We start from the raw sequence: 23,295 nt of genomic DNA, 5'->3' as shown, positions 1-23,295 counted from the left end.
AGATCCAAAGATTTTATTTTCTGATTTGGTCGCGATCTGAATTAAAGTTGTTCAAGATTTTATGACATAGGATATTATATTTTGGATGTATTAGAATATAAATATATGATATACATAATTATAACTTTTAGTACATTCTACTATTCTTCGTTATAATAATTCGATATATTTAAACGCTTACGCCGCATTGTATTCCTTTTATTTTAATTTGTGAGATATTACAGTCCAGCACATTCGACTGAAGCTTTTTTAATTGTATTACTCAATGATAACATAAATATATGTAAATTTCTCACCATCACATTGCAGTCAATTTAATTTTAGCCCTTGAAAAAAATAAAATATAGTTCTCTCACGATTACAAGAAATAAGTACAAAATAAAATAATAAGCAATTAATTTAATGTTCATTTTTACGTTTATTTTTGCAATTTAATTCATTAATGTCTTAGTTAGCTTAGTTTTTTGGCTTCCTCTTCGATCCACTTGCGAAGCTCTACAACATCTGTATAGACATTGGGAAGAGTGTTATCACCGCAAATTTTAGACGCCAAAACCGCAATGCCCACAAGTGTACCATTGTAAGTCAATGGGCCACCAGAATCTTTAGCGCACGCACCTTTCCAAGGGGAAGCAGTACATATTGTTGCTTTTATAAGCACCACCCTGTCGCACTGCTCGCGATTTACAATGTTCACATAGACACTTTTTAGATATCTTGCAACGGGTTCGGTCTCTGTTCGTCCCCATCCAGATACAAGCACAGCAGCACCGTCATTAGGAACTGAGTCTGCCAGTGGAATGGCCTTGACAGCAGGACCCATTTCGAGGGGCGAACTTAACAAAAGCAGGGCGATGTCATATTCCGTTTTTTGGTTATTTATATTTACATAACGATCATGCACGGTAATCTTGGCAACTTTAATTACCGATCCACCATTTTTAGATGTACTACTGCCAACGCGCACATCAAAAAACTCGGAATCAAGAAGCTTGGAATCGTTATTGTGAACACAGTGCGCTGCTGTTATAATGATATTTTTGCTGTAAATGACGCCACCACAGTGATGCCATCCTAGTATTTGCAACGAGACTTGCCAAGGTATTGCCTCTATTTGTGTGTACTTTCCTCCAGCGATGCGATTGTTTATTGGTCCTTTTTTCAATAGAAATTCAGGTCCAATCGGCAAGTGCAATGCGCAACCGAAAGTTGCCGCTGAGAGCAGGACTAATAATGTAGGGAACATTTCTAGTTGTCTTGTGAATACCAAAACCCTCAGCATTTGAGTTTTTATAGAAAAGTTGTATAAGAACAAATTTCAAATAGTTACGAAAGTTAATCAGCTTAAAAATATGCGAGTTGTAATAACAAATAATAATTTATTGTTGCACTCAACTAATTATTTTGCTGACGACTCGTATCATCCTAGTATTATTTAATGTGTTATGTCAGCTTTTATTTTAGTATTTTTCTTTAATTTCATAATTTGAATAGTGGAAAAAAGTTAAATAAATAAATCAACGAGTTAGTCACAGGTATTTTGGATAATTGAAAACAATATTAATGTTAGTCAATATTAATTTACATAATTTATTCTTTTTTTATATTTTCACCTATAATGTTTACGCAGCACTGTGCTGGTTTTTATTCCCGCTATCCATAGGGTAGAATAATATTAAAACTTTATGGAGGCAGGAAATAAACGTACAAGGCAAAAGGAGGCATCTCCGATCTTTAAAATAAATGTATATTCTTTATCAGAGTCAACAGGCGAGACGATATACCAATGACCGTATAATCTTTGTGATTCCTGAAAATTTGGTAGTGATCAGATAAAAATTGTCGAAGTTATTCAAGAAATACTTTTGTATGGAAAAAAAAACGCCTACTTACTACTTAGTATTACTATATAAATATACCATATTTCGTATATTTGTAGTATTTTTACGGTATTTGGTATACTTAAAGAATAATGCCGCGGTGTTTTGATTTTATTCAAATATGTAACGGATATTCCACATTCTAGTGTGCTCGACTGCGACTTTTTTACATAATATCCCCAATGATGGAATATAGTTTTCTTACGATTACAAGAAATAAGTATAAAATAAAATAATCAATTTAATGTTCATTATTACGTTTATTATTGCAATTTAATTCACAAATGTGTCAAGTTGAGCCCAGTTTTGTGGCTTCCTTTTCAATCCATTTGCGAAGCTCCACAACATTGGCATAAACACCAGGATACTCTGGTTCAGCGCAACCTCTGCCATAAGAAACAATGCCCACAAGCTCACCCTCACAAACTAATGGGCCACCAGAATCACCACCACAGGAATCTTTTCCAGGGGCAGCAGCACAAATTGTTACTTGTGTAATTCTTTTGTAACCATAAGCCCTGGCGCACTCTTCGCGACTGACAATGTTCACAGACACACTTTTCAATTGGAGCGAAGCCTCTCCAATTTCCGTATATCCCCATCCAGAGACAAGCACAGCAGCTCCGTCATTAGGAACTGACTCTGCCAGTGGAATGGCCTTGACAGTTGGACCCATTTCAAGGGGCGAACTTAACAAAATTAGTGCGATGTCATATTCAGTTATTGGATAAAGTGTAAAACGATCATGCACGATTGTCTTGGCAACTTTAATTACCGATCCACCATTGTTAGACGTACTACTGCCAACGCGCACATCAAAAATCTTGGGATCAAGAATATTGCCATAGGTATCGCAAACACAGTGGGCGGCTGTTATAATGATGTTTTTGCTGTAAATGACGCCACCACAATCATGCCGTCCTAGTTTTAGCAGCAACACTTGCCAAGGTATTGCCTCTATCGGTGTGTCCTTTCCGCCAATGATTCGATTGTTTCCATTTTTCAATAGAAATTCAGTTGCAATCGGCAAGTGCAATGCGCAACCGAAAGTTGACACTGAGAGCAGGACTAATAATGTAGGGAACATTTCTAGTTGTCTTGTGAATACCAAAACCCGCAGCATTTGAGTTTTTATAGGAAAGGGAACATTGCGGAATTTTTCCGCATTTTCATTAAATTGTTATGAAAGTTTATCAGCTCAAAAATATGGGAGATTTAATAAAAAATAAATAATTTATTGACTTGATTACAACTATGTTGCACTCAACTAATTATTTTGCTGACGGCTTTGTAATTTCTCAAAAATTATGTATATACCCGAAAAGGGGGTTTTATTTGCAACAAAGTATGATATACATTTGTGTTCTTTAAGATAAATTTGTTCTCTAGGCCATGTTTAAAGAACCCCAAGGAGGATTCCCCAATGTTTTTCTGCTACATTTTGCTTTTGCGAAAGGCAATTTAGTTACGTTGCCGGTTGATTATTTGATACGGAAAATTACGGAGGTTAACCAGGTCATTTGCAATCAAGCCGCGATAATCACCGAGTGCATTTGCATTGTTATCGTTATTATTATTATTGCTGTGGCTATGATTGTGGTCATGTTTGTGGTTGTGGTTGTCGCTATGCTAGCCGCATTTGTCCTCTTGTATTTTGTGGCCATACACTAAATTCCAACCACAGTCGAGCCGCCTAATCAGCATATGTTCTGCGAGTTAATGAAGTGCGGCCCAACAATTAAACAACGCACGAGCTTTGCCTCAAAACCACGCCCCCAAGGGGAAACTGTGACCTTTTTGACAATCGCTTTGCCCTTGCCTGATTAAGTGCTTTAGATTCTCTCTCGCTCGTTCTGTTGGTTCGGTTTAAATTTCACAATAATGTCATGGATTAAACACAACGCAAAATGCAATTAAAATGGCCTAAAAGGTTGGCATCTTTATTGATTAATTGAAACGAATTAAGTGGACAGCTGTGGTTGAATTAATGTGTAAGCAACAGCCAGCCAATATTCATACGTTCATCGGGTAGCTGTCAACAAAACGATATCCTGATAGCATTTGGCTTAATCATTTATAAAATAATCTAAAATTGTACTTCATCCACTGTGAAGTGTAGATATATTAGCTCCTCAATAAAATGGCGTTGTGTGAATGCTGGAAAGAAAGAACATAATAAATTACGTTGAAATACTTATGACAATGTCTGTAAAATGTACATAAGCTCATAAAAGCTCTCCAGAAACCGATTTAAAGAGTCATACAATGCGTTTCGTAAGCTTCTTCAGCTTTACAAGAAGTTGTACATAATTACAACATTTTTAGCAAATAATTTATTCACAAAATTGTCTCTTTCAAATTTAACATTTTACAAATTATTTGCACTGTAAGCTTACCTCCCACCAATGAAGACACAATTACTGCCAAATTTGTTAATACTCGCAGCCAATTGCAGCGCTTTTTGCGTTTCATTGGCGCAGATAAATGTTTGAGATGGTCCTCTCCGAACACTGGCAACTTTGTCAGCATCATATTCCGAGTATCTGGAGGCAGGAGCATATCCAATTCTGCCTGTGGTATGCAAATGGGATTCGGTTGCAGCTCAATAGGGATACGCACTTGATTGATCTTTAATTGATCGCGCACCTGCTTAAACGTACACAAAATACTTTCAGCTGGCATAGTATTGTCATTGCACGGCGATCGTATATATAGAACTGTAAAGTGATGATCGTAGCCTCGGTCGTCATGGAAATCAAAGTAATTCAAAGAGACTGACACCTCGTTAATATTATAGGGCTCAATGCAGCCACAATTTGGGAGAACCACATAGTTGAGTGCTGCATTTGAGCGAATCTTAAAAAGCAGTCGCTTTGCCGTGGGATTTAATATAGTGATGATACGTTTCTGGCTGCGATCGTAGGGCGCATAGAATATCATCTTTTGTGGGCTAACACTGATGAGGCCAGCATTCAATTGATTCAAATCCATCTGTGATTTGAACTTTTATGAAAAATATATATTGTAAAATTGTAAAAGTTTTCGACACTTGGCAAAACTTTGAAAAGTACTATGACAGCATTTGAAATGGCTGTGACAACATTTCCATATGCTACTCCGAGGACAATAGCAACCAATTGAATATGTTTAGGCAGCTGGAACATTTTGCGTGTGCGGCATGAGCGCAATTGGATTGTGTGGCATCAGCATTGAGGCATTAGAAATAGGCTCAAACAATTCAAATTATATGCCAGACAGTAAGTAAAGGTTGATGCTGTTGATGGTTGCCCACAATTCTCAAATATTGACAATTTTTGGAATTTATCGAAATGCACAACAGACTCGCAATTTGAAACAGGCAAATATATTGCATAGACATAAAGCATTATTATGGATATTGGTCGTCGCATCGGCTTTCGTCAATTGAAATAGCAACGGCGGACAAAACAATTTTGGGTTGCATGCAACGGCAGCCTCTGCACCGCATTGGAATGCAACATACATATGTTGTTGGCTGCAAATGAAAATATCACATGCAAAATTAAAATGCAACTCGTGCGAATGTTATCAGCTTACTAAATAATCAAGTAGGATTTCAATATGAGATGGAATAATAATTGAAGTTTTTGATATATTTGCAAAGGAATTGAATATGAATGATATCAAGTTTATACACCTTGCAAAAAAAAAAACGAAGCTTTATAAGAGTGATAAAATGAATTTTTTGTCATTCATTATACAATATTTTTTTTTATTGATTTCCAAAATGTTCGTGTTTAGCATTGAAGTGAGTGTGTTGTGTGTTTCCATCTAGCTTTCAGCCATAAGGGCATGCACTAGCTCTGCATAATCGACCAAACCCTGATCGTTGACATGATGATCCAACAACTCGTCCAATTCGGCTTCAGTCAGACATTCACCACAGTTGCCCAGAACGTATCTTAGCCGGCTCGCTGCTATGTAACCCGTATGTTGCTCATCTAAAAGGCGTAGACCGGCAATAAAATGTTCGGCCTCTGGAGAATCGGAGTCCTCCGACTGAATGCTATTGTAGATGGACATGAACTCGTCAAAGGATATGCGCTCGATGTGCTGTTCATGCAACTGTCGGATGTGCTGACGTATGCTTGCCTCGCTGGGATTGAGGCCCAGGACACGCAGACAATCGCCCAGCTGCGAATGCGCAATTTTAGCATCTCCTCGTTGCGAGTGTTGCAGGAATTCGCGACGCATCCGGTCTCCTGAAAGTTTGTTGGCCATTTTGATGCTGGTCTGTTGCTGCTGCTGTTGTTGCCGATTCAATGATGATGGATGGATTGATTGATTGATTGACGACAGGGCGTGATTGTGTGAGTGGGCCTGTGTGTGTTCATGTCTGCAGTTGTGCGTCAAAGTGTGAGCTCATCGGATACGCATTTTCTGCACAGTTACTGGCAAACTGTACAGTCAAAAATTGAATCCAATAATTGTTGGGCATATGTGATTTGAAAAAACAAATTTTTTATTAATTTTGACATGTTAACAGTTAAAAGAACAGAACGACAATACACAAATGTAAACAATTGTCCCAGAAACTCGACGCAGCGCTTGCTGGAGATGTAAAAACAGATTAAAGAAAATCTAAAAGATTATGTTAGCACTTAGTATTTAGTACTTAATATTCAGTTTCCCTATTTTTACCTTTTTATGTAAAAATGGTTTAAACTACTTGATCCAATCGGCTAAATGAATGCCTGAATCTGTGACACATTTTAACAGCATTTGCATCAATTTCTACTTCTGCGCTTCATTGATTCCTTGCACAGTTCATGCAATTCGCACTTAACAAAGTTAGTATGGCTCAACAGTTTTATATGTGCACGAATAGTCGGCATTGGAATTCAAGTGAGAATTGTCAGAGAAGTTTCTTGATTGGTTAGCAAACTGAGTGCTCTGCAGTTAGGTTGTTGATTAATTCGTATGGTGCAAGAGCTGGTTTTATTTTAATAACTATTTGTAATAAAAAATATTTAATTAAATGATTAAAAACTTACACTTACGAACGGGAACTCACATGCCCTGTTCTTCTTGGGGAAAAAAAGATTATTTGATTCAGCGAATGCAACAGTCTGTCTTCATTTATTGTAAATGAATTTCGACAGTCAGAGTGAAGATGAAAGTGGAATCAACAGAAGCAGCAGTAGCTGCAATACCTCTCATTGCAAGAGATATTTGCATTTTAATTCAATTCAATATGATTCCCACTGCAAATAATTTGTAATAATGGAATGCGAAAATTGTTGGGAGTGTGGCACACATACACTATTCATACATATTATTCATTCAATGCGGTTACTCAATTGACGTATAGCCAATAAAATGAACTTTTTATTAAAGTAGCTAATTGAAAATTGCATCAGTGGTTCATCATTAAAATATTCCCTTGAGTAGAACTTTCTTTTAATATCTATTTGCATGATTTATTATTTTGCTTAACATCGGAAATTTCATAACTGAACTTTATGGGCATTGTAACTTCGACAGTTGAAAACAACTAATGTAAATTAATAAGTCGGCCTTACATTTTAACGGTTTACATTTTTTATGCCGCATTGTGTTCATTTTATTGAAAATATATTATGAAACGGATATTTCAGGATATTTCGACTAAGGATTTTTACTTATTATACTCAATGGTTACACAAACTGCAAATATGCAGCCAATTTAATTCTCGTTTGTATTTTAATTTTTGCAATTTAATTCACAACTTAGATTGAGCTTAGTTTTTTGGCTTCGTCTTTAATCCATTTGCGAAGTTCCACAATATTTGTGTAGACACCAGGATGCCCCGGATCGGCGCAACCTCTGCCATAAGAAACGATGCCCAAAAGTTTACCCTCATAAACCAATGGTCCACCCGAATCACAAGAGCAGGAATCTTTGCCAGGGGAAGCAGCACAGATTGTTGCTCTTGGAATTTGTTTGTCATCATAAGCCGTGGCGCACTCCTCGCGGTTTACAATGTTCACATAGACACTTTTTAGATATTTTGCAACTTTTTCGGTCTCTGTTCGCCCCCAGCCAGAGACAAGCACAATAGCTCCGTCATTAGGAACTGATTCTGCCAGTGGAATGGCCTTGACAGCTGGACCCATTTCAAGCGGGGAACTTAACAAAAGCAGGGCGATGTCATACTCCACTGTTGACCTACTTGTATAACTGTCATGCACGGTTATCTTGTCAACTTTAATTACCGATCCTCCATTGTTAGATGTACTACTTCCAACGCGCACATCAAAAATCCTTGGATTTTCTTTGTCAACACAATGGGCGGCTGTTATAATAATGTTTTTGCTGTAGATGACGCCACCACAGACATGCGATCCATTGTTTTGCAGCGACACTTGCCAAGGTATTTTCTCTATCGGTGTGTTCTTTCCTCCATAGATGCGTTTTATTGGGCCTTTTTCCAATAGAAATTCAGTTCCGATCGGCACGTACAATGCGCAACCTAAAGTTGCCACTGAGAGCAGGAGTAATAATGAGGAAAACATTTCTGGTTATCTTATGAATACCAGAAACTCGAAACATTTGAGTTTTTATAGGAAAGAAACATTGCGAAAAAATGCCATTAAACTGTTTCGTAAGCTTATCAGTTCAAAAATATGCGAGTTTTCATTAAAAAAATAGTTGCATGATTTGATTACAACTGTGTTGTACTTAAGTAATCATTTTGCTGGCGGCTTGAAAGTTTCGTAATATTTAACTAGTTTCGTAATACTAACAGACGGTTTCAGGTGCAACAAAGTAACTCATCAATTTTATGTTCTTTGAGATAAAATTGTTCTCTAAATTTTAAAAAATTTTGAAAAGGAAGATTTCCCAATGCTTATTTTACTTTAGTTGCAACATTCTGCTGTTGAGAAAGGCAATTTAGATACATTAATGGTTGAATATTTGATACGAAATATACTACAATTAATGTGTGCATTAGCATTGCTTTTACTGTTATCATTGCATCTTTTATTGTTTTGCATACTTGAACTTTAACTTTTGGATATTTAAACCCGCAACCCGTAATAGGATATTATAACTTTGTGGCTGTCGGAAGTACATCTCCAATCCCATGAAGTATATACATATACTCATGGTCAGCGTAATCGGCCTTGTTGATATTGCCTTGCACTGCACCGTTTTGCTCTTATTCAAAAGTGGTAACGGGTATCTCAAAGTCAAGCACACTTAATTATAGCTTTCTTGTTTTTTGGTTTTTCGTGCTCTACTGCAGCTTTCTTACTTATATAATTCTCTCACGATTGCTGAAAATAAATATGCAGTCAATTTAATGTTCATCTTCACGTTTATTTTTGCAATTGAATTTAAAAATATCTCAGGTCGAGCTTAATATTTTGGCCTTTTCCTCGATCCATTTTCGAAGCTCCACTACATCTGTATAAATAACGGGTGTACCGGGTATACCGCAAGGATCACTAGGCCCAAAAGAAACAATGCCCACAAGTTTACCATTGTAAGTCAATGGTCCACCAGAGTCTCCACTGCACACACCTTTCCAAGGGGAAGTAGCACAGATTGTTGCTTTCGTACTTTCTGTATTGTAAGCCCTAGCGCACTCCTCGCGATTTTGCAATGTTTACATAGACACTTTTTAGATATTTTGCAACGTGTTCGGTCTCTGTCCTTCCCCATCCAGAGACAAGCACAACAGCTCCGTCATTAGGAACTGACTCTGCTAGTGGAATGGCCTTGACAGCTGGACCCATTTCAAGGGGCGCACTTAACAAAAGCAGGGCGATGTCATATGGAATTTTTGGGTTATTTATATGTATATAACGATCATGAACGATAATCTTTGCAACGTTAATTACCGATCCACCATTGTTAGATTTACTACCAACGCGCACATCAAAAATCCTTGGACTTTCTTTGTAAACACAATGGGCGGCTGTTATAATGATGTTTTGCTGTAAGTGACGCCACCACAGTGATACAGTCCTAGTCTTTACAGCGACACTTGCCAACGTATTGTCTCTATCGGTGTGTCCTCTCCTCCAACAATGCGATTGTTTATTGGTCCTTTTTTCAACCGGCAAGTGTAATGCGCAACTGAAAGTTGCCACTGAGAGCAGGGCTAATAATGTAAACAACATTTCTAATTGTCTAGTGAATACCAAAAAGTCGAAACATTTGAGTTTTTATAGGAAAGGAACATTGCGGAAAAATGTCATTAAATTGTTATGAAAGTTTATCAGCTCAAAAAAAAATGCGAATTTTAATTAAAAAATAATAAGTTATTGATTTGATTACCACTATGTTGCACTCAACTAATTATTTCGCTGACGGCTTAAAAGCTTCGTAATTTATCAGAACATATGTTTGGTATATACCCTAAAAGGGGGTTTTCTGCAACAAAGTAATGCATAAATTTGTGTTCTTTAAGATAAATTTGTTTTCTTTGGAAGATTTCCCAATGTCTATTATGCTTTTGCTGCTGCATTCTGCTTTGAGAAAGTCAATTGAGTTACATTATTGGTTGATTATTTGATAAGGAATACGAGCTAATTAATGTGAACATTTTCATTTTTATCGTTTTTAATATTATCATTCTTATATCAATTATTGTCCTGCATATTTCAACATTAACTTTAACTTCATAATTCATAATTCATAATTTAATACATAGCGGAAAAAAGTTAAATAAATAAATCAACGAGTTAGTCACAGGTATTTTGCATAGTTGAAAACAATGTTAATATTACTCAATATAATTTTATATTATTAATTCTTTTTTTATATTTTAACATTTTTCAGTTATTCTCGCTATCCATTGGGTACGAGTGTATCATAACTTTGTGCCAGTCAGATGTATATAACAGTCAGAAGGAGGCCATTCCGACCTTATATATATTTATATTCTTGATCAGCGTCAACAGCCGAGACAATATAGCCATCCGTCTAGATATCAGAGACTATAAGAGTTAGATATACATATATATATATATATATTTTTTTGATAGCACTTGTTATGTTTACACAAAGTTCAAGTTTGCTTCAAACGTTATCCATACCCCATGCTCCCGTAAATTATCAAAACTCGAATAACAAACGTAATTTTAAAGCCAGAGAAATTTTGAATTATTGTATTGGAGTGTACTCGACTGCGGCTTTTCTACATATTTCCCTCAATGATAGAATATAGTTATCTAACAATTACAAGAAATAAGTATAAAATAAAATAAGATGCAATCAATATAATGTTCATTTTTAAGTTTATTTTGGCAATTTAATTCATAAATATCTCAGGTTGAGCTTAGTTTTTTGGCCTCCTCTTCGATCCATTTTCGAAGCTCCACGACATCTGCATAGCCACCAGGAAGACTAGGATTACCGCAAGGATTAACAGGCCCAAAAGAAACAATGCCCACAAGTTTACCATTGTGGGTCAATGGTCCACCAGAATCTCCCCCGCACGCACCTTTCCAAGGGGAAGCAGCACATATTGTTGCTTTTACAAGCATTCCATGCGACCTGGCGCACTCCTCGCGATTTACAATGTTCAAATAGACACTTTTTAGATATTTTGCAACGGGTTCGGTCTCTGTTTGTCCCCAGCCAGAGACAAGCACTGCAGCTCCGTCATTAGGAACTGACTCTGACAGTGGAATGGCCTTGACAGCTGGACCCATTTCAAGCGGGGAACTTAACAAAAGCAGGGCGATGTCATACTCCGGTGTTTCGTTATTTATATATATGAAATGATCATGCACTGTAATCTTGGCAACTTTAATTACCGATCCACCATTGTTAGATGTACTACTGCCAACGCGCACATCATAAATCATCGGATAATCTTTCTGAACACAGTGGGCGGCTGTTATAATGATGTTTTTGCTGTAAATAACGCCACCACAATCATGCCGTCCTAGTTTTTGCAGCGAAACTTGCCAAGGTATTCTCTCTATTGATGTGACCTTTCCTCCAACGTTGCGATTGTTTATTGATCCTTTGTTCAATAGAAATTCAGGTCCAATCGGCAAGTGCAATGCGCAACTTAAAGTTGCCACTGAGAGCAGGACTAATAATGTAGGGAACATTTCTAGTTGACTTGTGAATACCAAAACCCGCAGCATTTGAGTTTTTATAGGAAAGGAACATTGCGGAAAAACGTCATTAAATAGCTATGAAAGTTTATCAGCTCAAAAATATGGGAAATTCAATTAAAAATAATAATTTATTGATGTGATTACAACTATGTTGCACTCAACTAATTATTTTGCTGACGGCTTAGAAGTTTCGTAATTTATCAGAACATATGTAACATATATACCTAAAAGGGGGTTTAAGATGCAACAAAGTATAAATAAATATGTTCTGTAAGGTGTTTAAAAAAAGTGTAAGGATTCTCCAATATTGATGAAGCTTTTTCTGTTAAATTCCGTTATTTCGAAAGGCAATTTAATTGCGGTATTAATTTATTATTCGCAGTCGAGCATTTATATAGTTATATCATTTATTACTTTGCATATCTCAGCTTTGGATTTTTATTGTTAATTGTATAATTTTTCTAGTTTAACAAAATGAATTACATTAAATAGATCAAAGAGTTAGTCACAGGGATTTTGGAGGACAACTATAAAGTAGTGCTCAAGTGGCACGAGTATGATCTCAAAATATGTGGTACGCATTCGCATCGATGTGAACTCGTTGGTGGCATCCAGATCGAGGATCACCTGACGAGCCTTCTCCGTTAGTAATTGCATGTGGGCTGCATAATGCACTGACATTGTGTTGTCCAAGGTTGATTTGATGGCAATGCCATCGTAATCCACAACAACGATGCCAACAATGTTCTTCATAGTACTAAAGCGCTTCAGCATCTCCTCAACTTCGGCCGACATTGTGAAAGTATTTTGTAAAAAGCGTCACGGGTTTGTTCTATAAATAAGTGATTATTAATCTATTTATCGAATGTGTTTTTAGTTTGAGTGACTGAATAAATTTTAATGCCCCAAGTAATGACAATTTAACAACGTTAAATTCAAAGCACTTGGTTTTTTAAACAAAAGTTATGTGTACCCGGTTTTAGCTATTTAAACATCAAATGAAAAATAATATTGAGTTAATAAATGCATCAATAATTTGTAGTTTTTCAAACAATACAATAGAATTCTATGACATTACTTAATATATGCTTCATTTATTCGATAGCCATACGCTATTTTGTTTGCCATGTCTATTGTGCACATTTCAATGCAAGTTTCATGCATTGTTGACGGTAAATAAGCATAAAGTTTATATCAAAAGCCGGATGAACATTTGGATGCTTGGCTGCTGCAGTAAGCTGTAAAACTGTGAAAAGTTTCCCTTTTGTGTCTGTGTGTGACCAAAAACTACGGAAAATTAATTGAATGTTGTTGACTCTTGTTACACAGCTGGCAAACGAGTTGTCCTCGAGTCCAGAAGTCGACTAACGAAAAGTCCAGTCCAGTCCGGACTCCGGAGTCTCCGGTTTTCAGTCCTTTGGCATTCGAATTGCAGATGAACTGCCTTTTGAATCAAGTTTTATGCGGAAATTATGGCACTCTTCCGGTCAGAGGCGGCCAACAACTCCCTCCAACTTCTTGTCGGCGCCTCTATAGTCAGGGGTGTAAAATTGTGCACTTTTCAAAATTAATTAAAAGTCATAAAACTCATAATGAAATTACCCAGCAGTCAGACAGATACACAGACAAAAGCCACTTGCGAGCTGGACAGTCTGACGAAGACAGAGATGGAGACAGTGACGTGGCAAGTGCCACAGGCATTCTGATGTTCAACACATGGTGTTGCATCAGGAAGTCAGGATGTCAGCTGGAAGGTGAAGATTTCCAGGCGAAAATGTGCAAATTACCAGTTAAGTGAAAGGAAATTCATGTTATAATTAAAGTAAGGGAGTGGAAATTCATATTATAATTAAATCAATGTCCAGACTGAAAACCTCAAATGTAATTTGTTATCCAATACCAGAGCATTGTTGCGGAAAATGCTATGAGTTATTATCATTTGTATATTTTTGTTGAGCAAATATAGAAACTGTGATAAATGTTGTAAAAGCAAGAGTGTCAGCAAAATGTTGCACAAGTCGCGCAAGCTTTATGCAACGGATGTGCAACAGGATGTGTATCTGCTTGCAACCGAAAATATTTACAAATATCCATGTTGTTTCTCCTGATGTTGGCAATTTATGGCAATGTGCAAACATTTGCATTTATTTGTGTGTGTCGCAGCAACAAATTGTTTGCAGATTTACAGATTTTTTGTTTCCATTATTATTAAAATTTCATTTTTGATTTGTTTCTGTAGCTAATTTTAAATTTATTGTTTGTATAAATTAACCTGTAGCCCATCTTCTTTTAAATATTTTTATGCATCTCATTGCTCTCTGATTACCTTTAGTTTAGTTATTTATTATTGCCTCTTTACTTTCCTATATTATTTTGGTTTTTTATAGTTATGTGCATTTACTTCCCCATAAAATGATTTAACATATCGTTGATTCGGGTAATTTGCATACGTTATTAAATTCTTTCAATTCGACAGCGTATTAAATTAATTATCAATGTATTTCTTTTGTATTATGCATTTTTGACTTTTGATTAATTGCAGTTAAATTGATTTTTTACGCTTTTTTCATTGTTCGATAGTCAGGAAATCAATAAAAAGGTTTGTGTAATGCAAGTAATTAAATGTCATTGTTAATGTGACATGAAATAGGGTATTTAATAGCTGCTGTGCGCTTTCTGTTGGTTTTATTGTTTAATGTGCATTAATCAATAACGAATTTAATAACGGGCCATATTTGCACACAACTACAAATATTTTATGAATGTTATATTCGTCGCAAGGTGTTAATGAAATGAGCTTTCGATTGCCAGGGTACCGCAGAAAGATACTCAAAGGACTCGGATATATAGTGTGCATATATGGCATCTGGGAAATCAACTGCAAACAGAATTGCAATCCTAACCGAAATGCAAATGAGTTGTGTACCCATTAAATGTTAATGCAAAACTGGTTTACACTTTTCAATTAATTGCAAAATATTCTCTCATCTGCGAGCAGACGAACACAAACACACATTGCCAATTATGAGCAGAGCAACAGGAGTATCATCTTGGGTAAGGGGTTTTAACCTGGGTTGGGGGAATACTCGTAATTTAATTTAGTATAAATTAAAATTATGATTATGATTGAGCGAATGCCTAGGCGGCACACGTGCGTGCTCAGCTTTTAATTGAATTTTAATTAAATTTTGAACATGCCGTTTGGGCTCGACTTAACACACACGCAATGCCAACAACACCAACACCAACACCAAGTGTCTTCCTTTGCTTAGCGAGGATAATAACATATAGCCGGCTCACGAATGACGCACAAATCTGTTCAAATCTCTTCGTCTCTCTCCTTTTTGGTATCATCTCTCTGCAATTGGAATTTTAAGATACAGATACACGATACTTACACTCCACATCGGTGCAGAGATTTTTCATTTGCCGCTCGCTTGAGTCGCTTCAGTTTCAAAGTCATAAGCCAAATGCCCGAGGATACAATTTTAAATTAAATATTATAGCGTTGGCTTTATGCAAACACCCCGCAAGGCCTGATAAATGTCCTCCACACACGCACAAGCAAACACATTCCCTCTGTATGTGTGTGTTTGTGTGTGTGTCTACCACATGACACCTTTCGGCTGTTTTGTCGCCATTCCATCCCCACTTGATTTGGCTTCCGTTCAATTTCAATTCAATTCCGACAAGAATTTCATATATTTTAGATGCTAAGCAATTATTATGTCCTCTTCACCTGAATTGCTGTCCTTTTTCATTTCTCTGGCTGCATTTTCGATTGATTGACAAATAAATATCGCAAATATAAATAAATAGCGTCCACTTATAGCAAAGCACTCGAAAATGCAAGTTGCTTTTAAATTCAACTCAACAGAGCAACAGAAATGTTGACAGCACAACAAGCAGCAAAACATAAAAGCGAAAACCTCGAAAGGATTGTCGCAAAATATTATATGATACGACTGCCGGATACTCAGTTTGATTAGCGACTATGCTAACATTTGCTTAAATTGTGGATGAGGCATACCCTATATCAGGGGGTGGCGTACAGGGTATAAAGAACCTTGGCATCACCTTTTTCAATCAACTAAAGAGCAGCTACCCGTGTCCGCCCTCAACTTCAACTCTGTCCCACTTCACTCAATAAGCTGGCATTTTATTTGCATTTTTTTCGTCACTTGCTGTCTGCCTGGCTGCTTGCCCAATTCCCAGCAGTTTGCACAGCTTCTCTCCCTCTCCCCCTCCATCGCTCTCTCTCTCTTTCGTCAACAGTGTCGAAAACTCGGGCCAAGTTTTTTACACGACAACGTCGGCAAATTCATCATCGTCTCAGCACGCGTCTGTCAAGCGCGCTAAGGATACAATAAATGTCTTTCGTGGTCGCTACGCGCTCAATGTCCTGGCCAGGACTCGCTCGTCTACCCTCCTCCGACTCCGACTCACCATCTGTCTGTCTGTCTGTCTGCATGACTGCGGTTGAGGCACCCGCTGAGTGAAATACTCTGTCGGATTAATATGCAACAACGTTTTGCAATTTTTTTTGTCGCCACTTTTCTTCTTTTTTCCTTTCCTTGTGTTGTTTCCTTTTGGTTTATTCATTTGCCTTTGGGCTCCTCCAGTTTGGCTTTCCTACGAACAGCTCCTCTCACTGCTTCTTACCACAATCGTGAGCTCTCTGGCTCAGGTGCACTTTGCGATAACAAATTAAACAACTTTATGCAAGCGACACACAAAAAACACTACAAAATATAAAATAAATGCGTTGAATTTCTGTTTGGCGCACAAACAGAAGTGAAGGTATACTGTGAAGCAGCTTTGTAGACTTTTATGTACTTAAATAAAGTCGTTGACTCCTTTTTTTTGATACTACTTACTTTCAATTTATGCCCAACAACGACAGATATGAGAATATTTATTATTATAAGTGAAATATGGGTTTAGTGCGATCAACCAAATAAATTGGTATTCTTTACTAATTAATGCATATACAATTCAATTAATTCTCGCGAAAGGTTTTCTTATGTTCTGGCCACTCAATAGCACTGATCCTTTTGAGTTCAGCGAAAGCCTCTCGGGCCATCCAATGGAACATCGGACGATTCCACTGGTTTTTTGTGGCCAACACCTCCTTGTCTTCGGTTGGCAATGTTAGATCAACGAAACATTGTATGGAACTGTAGCGAGCCCACAAATACACAAATGCCTTCATTTTATAAACCCACGATTCATTGGGCACATATCGTATAAGATCCTGTAGTTGTCCCATCTCTGAGGTCTTTAAGTTCGTTAGGAACTGAAGATTCATCATTTCACATATGGTCGATAGCGTGGCATGAAAATCGTTACTATCGCTGAATGCTAAATTTATCATACGAAATAACTTGTTAACTGCATCTTTGCGTTTTCCATAATAAAGCTTATTGACCAGAAATGACATTTCATTAAAATTAACGTCTGCATAGCGTCTAAGCTCATTCTCAATGGCATCGCCACACCACTTGTGCCCCCTCCACCAGAGATCCCACTTCGAATACTCTTGGGTGACATAAACATCCTTCCAAGCGGCGCGTATAGTTCGTCGAATTTTCTTATATGTTTGGCGATGAGGATTAAAAGGCGCAACAAAGGGTTCCAAGGGTTCATTCTCTTGGTTTGCCGTTTCTTTCATGCCACCGGCTAGGAAAGTACGCCGACGTTGATAAAAACCGATGGCAAAGGAAATGCGCTCCGGTTGTGGCAACGGATCTTTTCTGTATTTTATGTAGGGCATTACGAATTCACTGATGCGAAATTCTCTTTGCCTCGGTAGCTCTTCTAAACGGCGTCTTTTGGGCTCTTGAGACTCTTTTCCTTGATTACTTCTCTCATATCGATAATTGTCATTACGTGGAAACTGTTGTCGCCTTTGCTCATGTGAGTATGGCTGATAATTGTGGTTATGATTTTTATTTCCGCCGTCGTCGTAAAAATTCATTTGTTGCCTGGTCAAGTTACCAGTTTCATTACCACTATCTTCCAGATAGCTCTGCTGATCCCTCAGATGCTCTCTCGGAAATGAATTATTGTAGTTTCTGCTATGGAACTCATTTTCATGGTTCTGTTGATCTCGTAAACGCTCCCTCGGATATGCATCGTAATTGTTTTCCCGATAGAGGTGTTGCTCTCTTGGGATTTCCCTCGACTGTGTATCGTAGTTGTTTCGGTTATTTTCTCGAAGGGGAAAGGGTTGAGGAGCTTCCTCACGATAATTGCACATATTACGCTGCAACTGTTCCTGCTGCGGATAAGAAGGATCGCAGTTGTAATTGAACTGTTCCTGCTGCAAAAGAGGATTATAATTTTTGCCGAGCTGCTCGTGCTGCGGATAGCGATTGCAATTGTCATTTATCCTATTTTCGCCGCTATCATCGTAACGGATGGCTTGATGACGATCTTGTAGATCACGAGGATCTTCGTGTATATTGTAAACGTCCTCCTCACGATATTGCGGTTCAATATAAGGACTGCGAAAGTTTCCCGGCGGCTGCGCCCTGGGAGATTGATTTTGCATATTGGGTCGATCAAAATCATCACAACCAAAATTACCCCTATTGGCGTAAGTTGGAGTTGAAGTTCTTATCTCACGTGGGGGCGACGGTGATCTATCCCTCTTCTGTGTGTTAATCTGACGTTCTTGCAGCAACTGTTGTATCTCACGCAACACGATAGTATCCGCTTCGCTTTTTCGTTGTGGTCCCATCATCTGCTTGACACGATTCCAACTTTCACGCATCTGCAACAGATCAACGTCGGGTCGTTGCATCAACTCCATCGTCAGTTGATTGACACAGTATTGTCTTAGTCCCAACTGCAGCAGAAAGTTCCTACACTCCGTCATCTCCAGGTTCCTAGAATATCTGTCAGTTTCATGGACTCCGTAAACCGGCCGTCGTTGATAAAAACATTCAGAAATGTCTACCTATATTAAAGAATTGGTTAATATCAATTATTATTTAAAAATATTATTTTTCAAATCTTACTTGTCCAGTATTTATTTTATTAAAATTAGCACGATACATATTTCTTGACTTGCTTTATTTTGCCTTGTTGTTCGTTTGGAAACTAAACGTAAAATGCTTCCAGATACAAAAAAGCTTTCATAGAAATAATTTTGAAAGTATAAAGCCTACTTCATATCACAAAATTTTGATTATCTCTACTACAGTAGAGAAGTCTTTTATGGAACTATTTAAAAAAATCGATAGGTAGGCAATATAAATAGACAGATTTAATAATGTATTTTAAAGTATTTCATGATGAGCTACTAAACAACTTTACTTAAATTTGATCATACTCTTTCACAGATGTGAAACACCCTCATGATAATAATTTAAATTACATTTCATTTTTAATCCAGTTAAAATGTAGTTTTCATTGTTTAACAAATTATTTAAGGAACTCTTTTCACTGCACTAATAATAATGTTGCAAATAATGTAAGCAAATTTTACAAATCCCTTCGAAAAGAAGTTTTAACAACATTTATATTGAGCGGCATTTAAAAAGTTTTCACATAACGTTTCACGCACGTACTCTCAACAAATACGCAGATCTGGTCGCTAAAAGAAGTTTAAAGCAGTGTTTAGAGTGGCAAATTGCCGCTGCTTGTTTTTAATGGGAAACACACAAAAATAGAAGCATATCAACTGTGAAAAGGACTGAACAGACGTAGAAGATTTACCGTGGATAAATTGATAGTTTTGAGCTTTGGACAAACGAATCAATTGACACTTTAAGTTGTCTAAAAGCCAATAGCCTATGCGCTGCTCCTGATAAACTTGCAATAAATTTATTACAATCACTCAAGCCAGCGGCGATGTCGATGGTGACAGGCAGCAAAAAAAAAATGAGAGAGCAAAAGGAGAACGTAATGCATGAAATATAAATGGAGTTCTGCTTGACTCGGCCGGAATGGACGATACTTGAAGTGTGTGCAATATTTTAAAATTGCATCCCAGAGGATAAGAGAGCATTGCAATAAAATGTGCCACATCGACACACACGTCGCAAACGAATGGGCAAAAAATTGAAATAAATAAGATATAAAATGGCAACAAATACACCAAACAAAAAAAGGAAAGAAATTCCCTGTCACTCTATCTCCCTTTCTCTCTCTTTCTCTCTCTCTGGTTCTTTCGATTTACTTTGTGCGCCTCTCTAGGCCATTTCTCAGCTCTTGAGCACAATTTATGCATGCGAGATATTTGCGAATGTCTTGTGACTCGATAAGTGTATTTATTTGTGTGTGGCAGCAGCGTGGCGCTGCATGGCGAGTATTTACTGTACAGCCAAGCGACACCAATTGCCAATACGATGTACTGCCGGCACACGCGTCGTATGTGGAATGTAAAATGTTGGCAACTTTGCTGTGTCTGGCTGCTGTATCAGTTTTTGCTTTGCGCCACGCTTTTGTTTGCTTTGTTTGTTGTTTTGTGTGAGCCGAACACAATCCGCAATCCGCTGACTTGGCGACACGGCCACAGCCACGCCCCTTACTTGCAATTAAGGCAAACAACAGCGCAAACTAATCTCGAGGGTATCGTAAATTCCAACGGGCATTTTGTCCCCATCCCCAGACCCAGCCCCATTCCCATCTCCAAAATCCAGACCACATCGAGACCAAGAGCAGGAACAGAAACAGACACAGAAACCAAAGCAGGAACTACGAACTATGATGCCCCCGAATGTTGCCTGTGGCGAGCAATTGAAACTATGCACGAAATCTGCAAACGTTGACTGAATTACTAAGCTGGTTTTCTAATTTCTATTCTCCTCTCTCGCTTGCCTCGGATATATGTATACAACATAGTAGTAGAATCCCATTCTGGCCAATTCCCATACTGCACTCGAATGCTGCTGCTGTTTATTCTTCGCGATGCCAAAGAGAGTAAGAGGGTTAAATTTCGGCTTATCGCATGTGAAATGCTTTTCCCAGCCAGTTGCCAGTTGTTGAGATGTGGAGCTTAATTTGCATATTAATTGAATGTCAAAAAGGGCCGAGCAACACACACACACACACACACACACACACTTTGAGGCAGCTTTGACTTTTGTTGGTATATGTATATGGAGCATAGTTCTAGGTACCTTGAGACTAGGCTGGACGTGGCGATAAATCAACAATGACAGCACGAAGAAAAGTATTAAATTGAAAGTATGGTATGCAGATTAGAGAAGACTTATTTAATTGCGATGCTGAGCTGAAACGCTGTCAAGTGACTGCCAAAGATACAATGTCATCTTATCGGTTCGATGTTCGTCTTTCTGCCATAGATATTCTGGCAGTGAGTGTGCAATCATAAATCTTCAAGTGGCAGCTGTGCGCTCGTGTTCTTGTCTGCTCTTTTTGCCTCCTTTGAGTCTTTTGACTCTTATTTTTGTGCTTTTGAATGGCCTGGAAAAATGATGAAAATACCGTAACCCGCTTATAACGCATTGCAAGCAGCAAGCAGCAAGCAGTAGAAGCAGCAAATGTGGCAGCCAACTCAGAACAAGGACACGTGAAACATCATGTGCCATGGCTGCCATGACAACGACGTGCAGTCCTGACATGCTGCCGTCAATGGAAATTTAGTTTCACTCTCTTCATTCTGCTCCCCTCAAACCATGCCGGGCTGCATCTAATTGGCAGCTGCACACCGAGCACAACTCTGTCTGAACAAATGCCATCACTCAAGAGTTATAATAGTAGACAGAGTGTGCAGCAGCAGCAGTTGAGGATTGGACAAGCTACTGTAGTACTATAATCAGTGGGCATTTCATATGCAGTTGTCTTCTCATCTGCCACTTTTACGCTTTGTGGGCAGCAAGGTAAATGTGACCAAATCCAAATGTGGACTTGCACTGAGAAAACGTAGTGAGAAAAGCTTACTTAAATTCACTTTGATCTTCATATATAATATTTGTCTTTCATATTTTTAAATATTTTCTTAGCTTTATTGACTCTTCTGCCATAAGAACTCTTTAATAAATCAGCTGACAAACAAATTAAACAATCGTAATTATTATAAGAACTTGTTGTTATTCCTATAGAAATTTATTTAAACCTAAATATATATCTTACTTATTTACATAACTAGAGCAACTACAAAACCAGTCTTCTATTTTATGCTGACGAATTGTTTTGTGCCATTTGTCTTATCAATATTAAATTTTTGTAAAATATTAAATAATATTCGATATTATCAATAGTTCAAATTACTAAAATGTTGTTATATCCTATCATTCGGATAATTTTCGATTACTCTCCATATCATTTCCGCAGTGTAATTTCGCATTTTTGGCAAACTTTTGCTGCCTAGATACAATTTACAATTTTTGGTCTTTTCGGTCGTTTTTTGGTCATCTAAGCAGCAAATATCATCCTCAAACAAACATTCAGTCCAATTGGATCTACAGCTCTTGGGGCTTTCTACTATACATTATGCCAGTTCGTTTGTCTCTAGTCCAACATCAAAGTAGCTCACGTTGCGTACGCTCAGCAGTTATTTCTTTTACCTGTGCATTGTTCCAATTGCCAAACATACACTGCATACTTTGAGGCATCCACACAAAAAGCAACTTTTGTGAATTGGCAGTATATAAATCTAATGTATAAAGGGTATTGTGTAGTCGTGTTGTTAATACTTGTTGAATTTTATTTGAATAGCTGGTTGGGCCGTGGGTCCAGTTTTGTTTATGGTTCTTCTGGCTTGTGCTGCTCGGTTTGACTTTCACATAAACACAATCAAATTTTTTTTTGGCCTTTTTGCCAACTCTTTCCATTTTACAGTCGAGATTTCTTTTTGCCTGAATTGAGATTTGTGCTTCAATTCGACGGCTCATTTAATGAATGCATTGCGAAACTCGACTCGAGTTTAATGTCTGAGAGAACGGCATGCCAATTAAGTGATAAATATTAAAGGATTTGCGCAAATATGTTGCCTGTCAATTTGATACGCGCTCAGTTTTTGGCGCGAGGAACGAAGGCAACTTTTGGCTTTTTGGCTTTGGCAGCAGCAACTTGCAGCTGGCAGCTGCAACCGCACAAACAAACTGAGCTGAAGCTGCAAAGTGTTAGATGTTGAAACGTTTCCCAGCCATCAGACAGACACGCAGACAGCGACATGGATGGCTGACTCGTGCTGCAGATGTGGCAGAGAGTCTTGTCAGGGACCTCAAAGTAGCTGCTGCCGAGCTGCATTTAAGCTTGCCTTTGGCACGGCATCAAAAGATATGCAAATCTCTATCAGTCTGTCTGATTTTCGCTCTGCACTCTGCAGTCTGTTGGCTGC

The 23,295-nt window shown here is 37.8% G+C and overlaps 8 protein-coding genes across 9 annotated transcripts in view; all 8 read right to left on the bottom strand.

The window, feature by feature from the left end:
- Positions 1-4,965, bottom strand: part of LOC133850734 (vesicle-associated membrane protein-associated protein A) — a 58,290-nt gene extending 53,325 nt beyond the window's left edge. The window contains exons 1-2 of one of the 2 annotated variants that reach the window (XM_062286911.1): positions 4,277-4,965; positions 4,008-4,037 (exon numbers count right to left, since the gene is read on the bottom strand). In XM_062286911.1, the coding sequence (XP_062142895.1) occupies positions 4,008-4,037; positions 4,277-4,871 (625 nt within the window). In that variant the 5' untranslated portion in view covers positions 4,872-4,965. Of the gene's footprint in view, positions 1-3,788; positions 4,038-4,276 lie in introns of those variants that run through there. The other variant, XM_062286910.1, reaches the window with a different exon arrangement.
- On the bottom strand, positions 399-1,283 carry LOC133846487 (trypsin iota-like). Its single transcript, XM_062281493.1, has one exon. The coding sequence runs from the start codon at positions 1,280-1,282 to the stop codon at positions 452-454; it is 831 nt and encodes a 276-aa protein (XP_062137477.1). The 5' UTR covers position 1,283; the 3' UTR covers positions 399-451.
- LOC133843133 (trypsin delta-like) lies at positions 2,155-2,974 on the bottom strand. The gene has a single exon (XM_062276558.1). The coding sequence runs from the start codon at positions 2,965-2,967 to the stop codon at positions 2,170-2,172; it is 798 nt and encodes a 265-aa protein (XP_062132542.1). The 5' UTR covers positions 2,968-2,974; the 3' UTR covers positions 2,155-2,169.
- Positions 4,966-5,578: 613 nt separating the features above from the next.
- On the bottom strand, positions 5,579-8,414 carry LOC133850740 (trypsin alpha-like). The gene is made up of 4 exons (XM_062286920.1): positions 7,181-8,414; positions 6,914-7,123; positions 6,561-6,812; positions 5,579-6,470 (listed from the first exon to the last, which is right to left on the bottom strand). The coding sequence occupies exon 1, from the start codon at positions 8,412-8,414 to the stop codon at positions 7,629-7,631; it is 786 nt and encodes a 261-aa protein (XP_062142904.1). The 3' UTR covers positions 5,579-6,470; positions 6,561-6,812; positions 6,914-7,123; positions 7,181-7,628.
- On the bottom strand, positions 5,691-6,140 carry LOC133848168 (myosin-2 essential light chain). The gene has a single exon (XM_062283615.1). It carries the CDS (start codon positions 6,138-6,140, stop codon positions 5,691-5,693), a length of 450 nt encoding a protein of 149 aa, XP_062139599.1.
- A 2,726-nt stretch (positions 8,415-11,140) lies between the features above and the next one.
- Positions 11,141-11,992, bottom strand: LOC133850050 (trypsin alpha-like). Its single transcript, XM_062286009.1, has one exon. The coding sequence runs from the start codon at positions 11,970-11,972 to the stop codon at positions 11,178-11,180; it is 795 nt and encodes a 264-aa protein (XP_062141993.1). The 5' UTR covers positions 11,973-11,992; the 3' UTR covers positions 11,141-11,177.
- Positions 11,993-12,409: 417 nt separating this feature from the next.
- LOC133850739 (dynein light chain roadblock-type 1) lies at positions 12,410-12,896 on the bottom strand. Its single transcript, XM_062286919.1, has one exon. It carries the CDS (start codon positions 12,774-12,776, stop codon positions 12,483-12,485), a length of 294 nt encoding a protein of 97 aa, XP_062142903.1. The 5' UTR covers positions 12,777-12,896; the 3' UTR covers positions 12,410-12,482.
- A 4,006-nt stretch (positions 12,897-16,902) lies between these two features.
- LOC133847329 (uncharacterized) lies at positions 16,903-19,157 on the bottom strand. Its single transcript, XM_062282299.1, has 2 exons — positions 19,004-19,157; positions 16,903-18,942 (listed from the first exon to the last, which is right to left on the bottom strand). The coding sequence occupies exons 1-2, from the start codon at positions 19,040-19,042 to the stop codon at positions 16,981-16,983; spliced, it is 2,001 nt and encodes a 666-aa protein (XP_062138283.1). The 5' UTR covers positions 19,043-19,157; the 3' UTR covers positions 16,903-16,980.
- Positions 19,158-23,295: the final 4,138 nt, after the last annotated feature.

This window comes from Drosophila sulfurigaster, chromosome 2L, assembly GCF_023558435.1.
Source record: "Drosophila sulfurigaster albostrigata strain 15112-1811.04 chromosome 2L, ASM2355843v2, whole genome shotgun sequence".
NCBI classification, from domain to species: Eukaryota; Metazoa; Arthropoda; class Insecta; order Diptera; family Drosophilidae; genus Drosophila; species Drosophila sulfurigaster.
Note: the sequence above shows the minus strand (reverse complement) of the source record. Positions and strands in the feature narration are given on the sequence as shown.

Excerpts from the sequence above, each read along its gene's own strand:
- LOC133850739 (XM_062286919.1), bottom strand. The coding sequence starts at position 12,776 with ATGTCGGCCGAAGTTGAGGAGATGCTGAAGCGCTTTAGTACTATGAAG.
- LOC133847329 (XM_062282299.1), bottom strand. The coding sequence starts at position 19,042 with ATGTATCGTGCTAATTTTAATAAAATAAATACTGGACAA. Across the intron at positions 18,943-19,003 it reads ATAAAATAAATACTGGACAA|GTAGACATTTCTGAATGTTT; the intron begins GTAAGATTTGAA and ends TCTTTAATATAG.
- LOC133850050 (XM_062286009.1), bottom strand. The coding sequence starts at position 11,972 with ATGTTCCCTACATTATTAGTCCTGCTCTCAGTGGCAACTTTAAGTTGC.
- LOC133846487 (XM_062281493.1), bottom strand. The coding sequence starts at position 1,282 with ATGCTGAGGGTTTTGGTATTCACAAGACAACTAGAAATGTTCCCTACA.
- LOC133843133 (XM_062276558.1), bottom strand. The coding sequence starts at position 2,967 with ATGTTCCCTACATTATTAGTCCTGCTCTCAGTGTCAACTTTCGGTTGC.
- LOC133850740 (XM_062286920.1), bottom strand. The coding sequence starts at position 8,414 with ATGTTTTCCTCATTATTACTCCTGCTCTCAGTGGCAACTTTAGGTTGC.
- LOC133848168 (XM_062283615.1), bottom strand. The coding sequence starts at position 6,140 with ATGGCCAACAAACTTTCAGGAGACCGGATGCGTCGCGAATTCCTGCAA.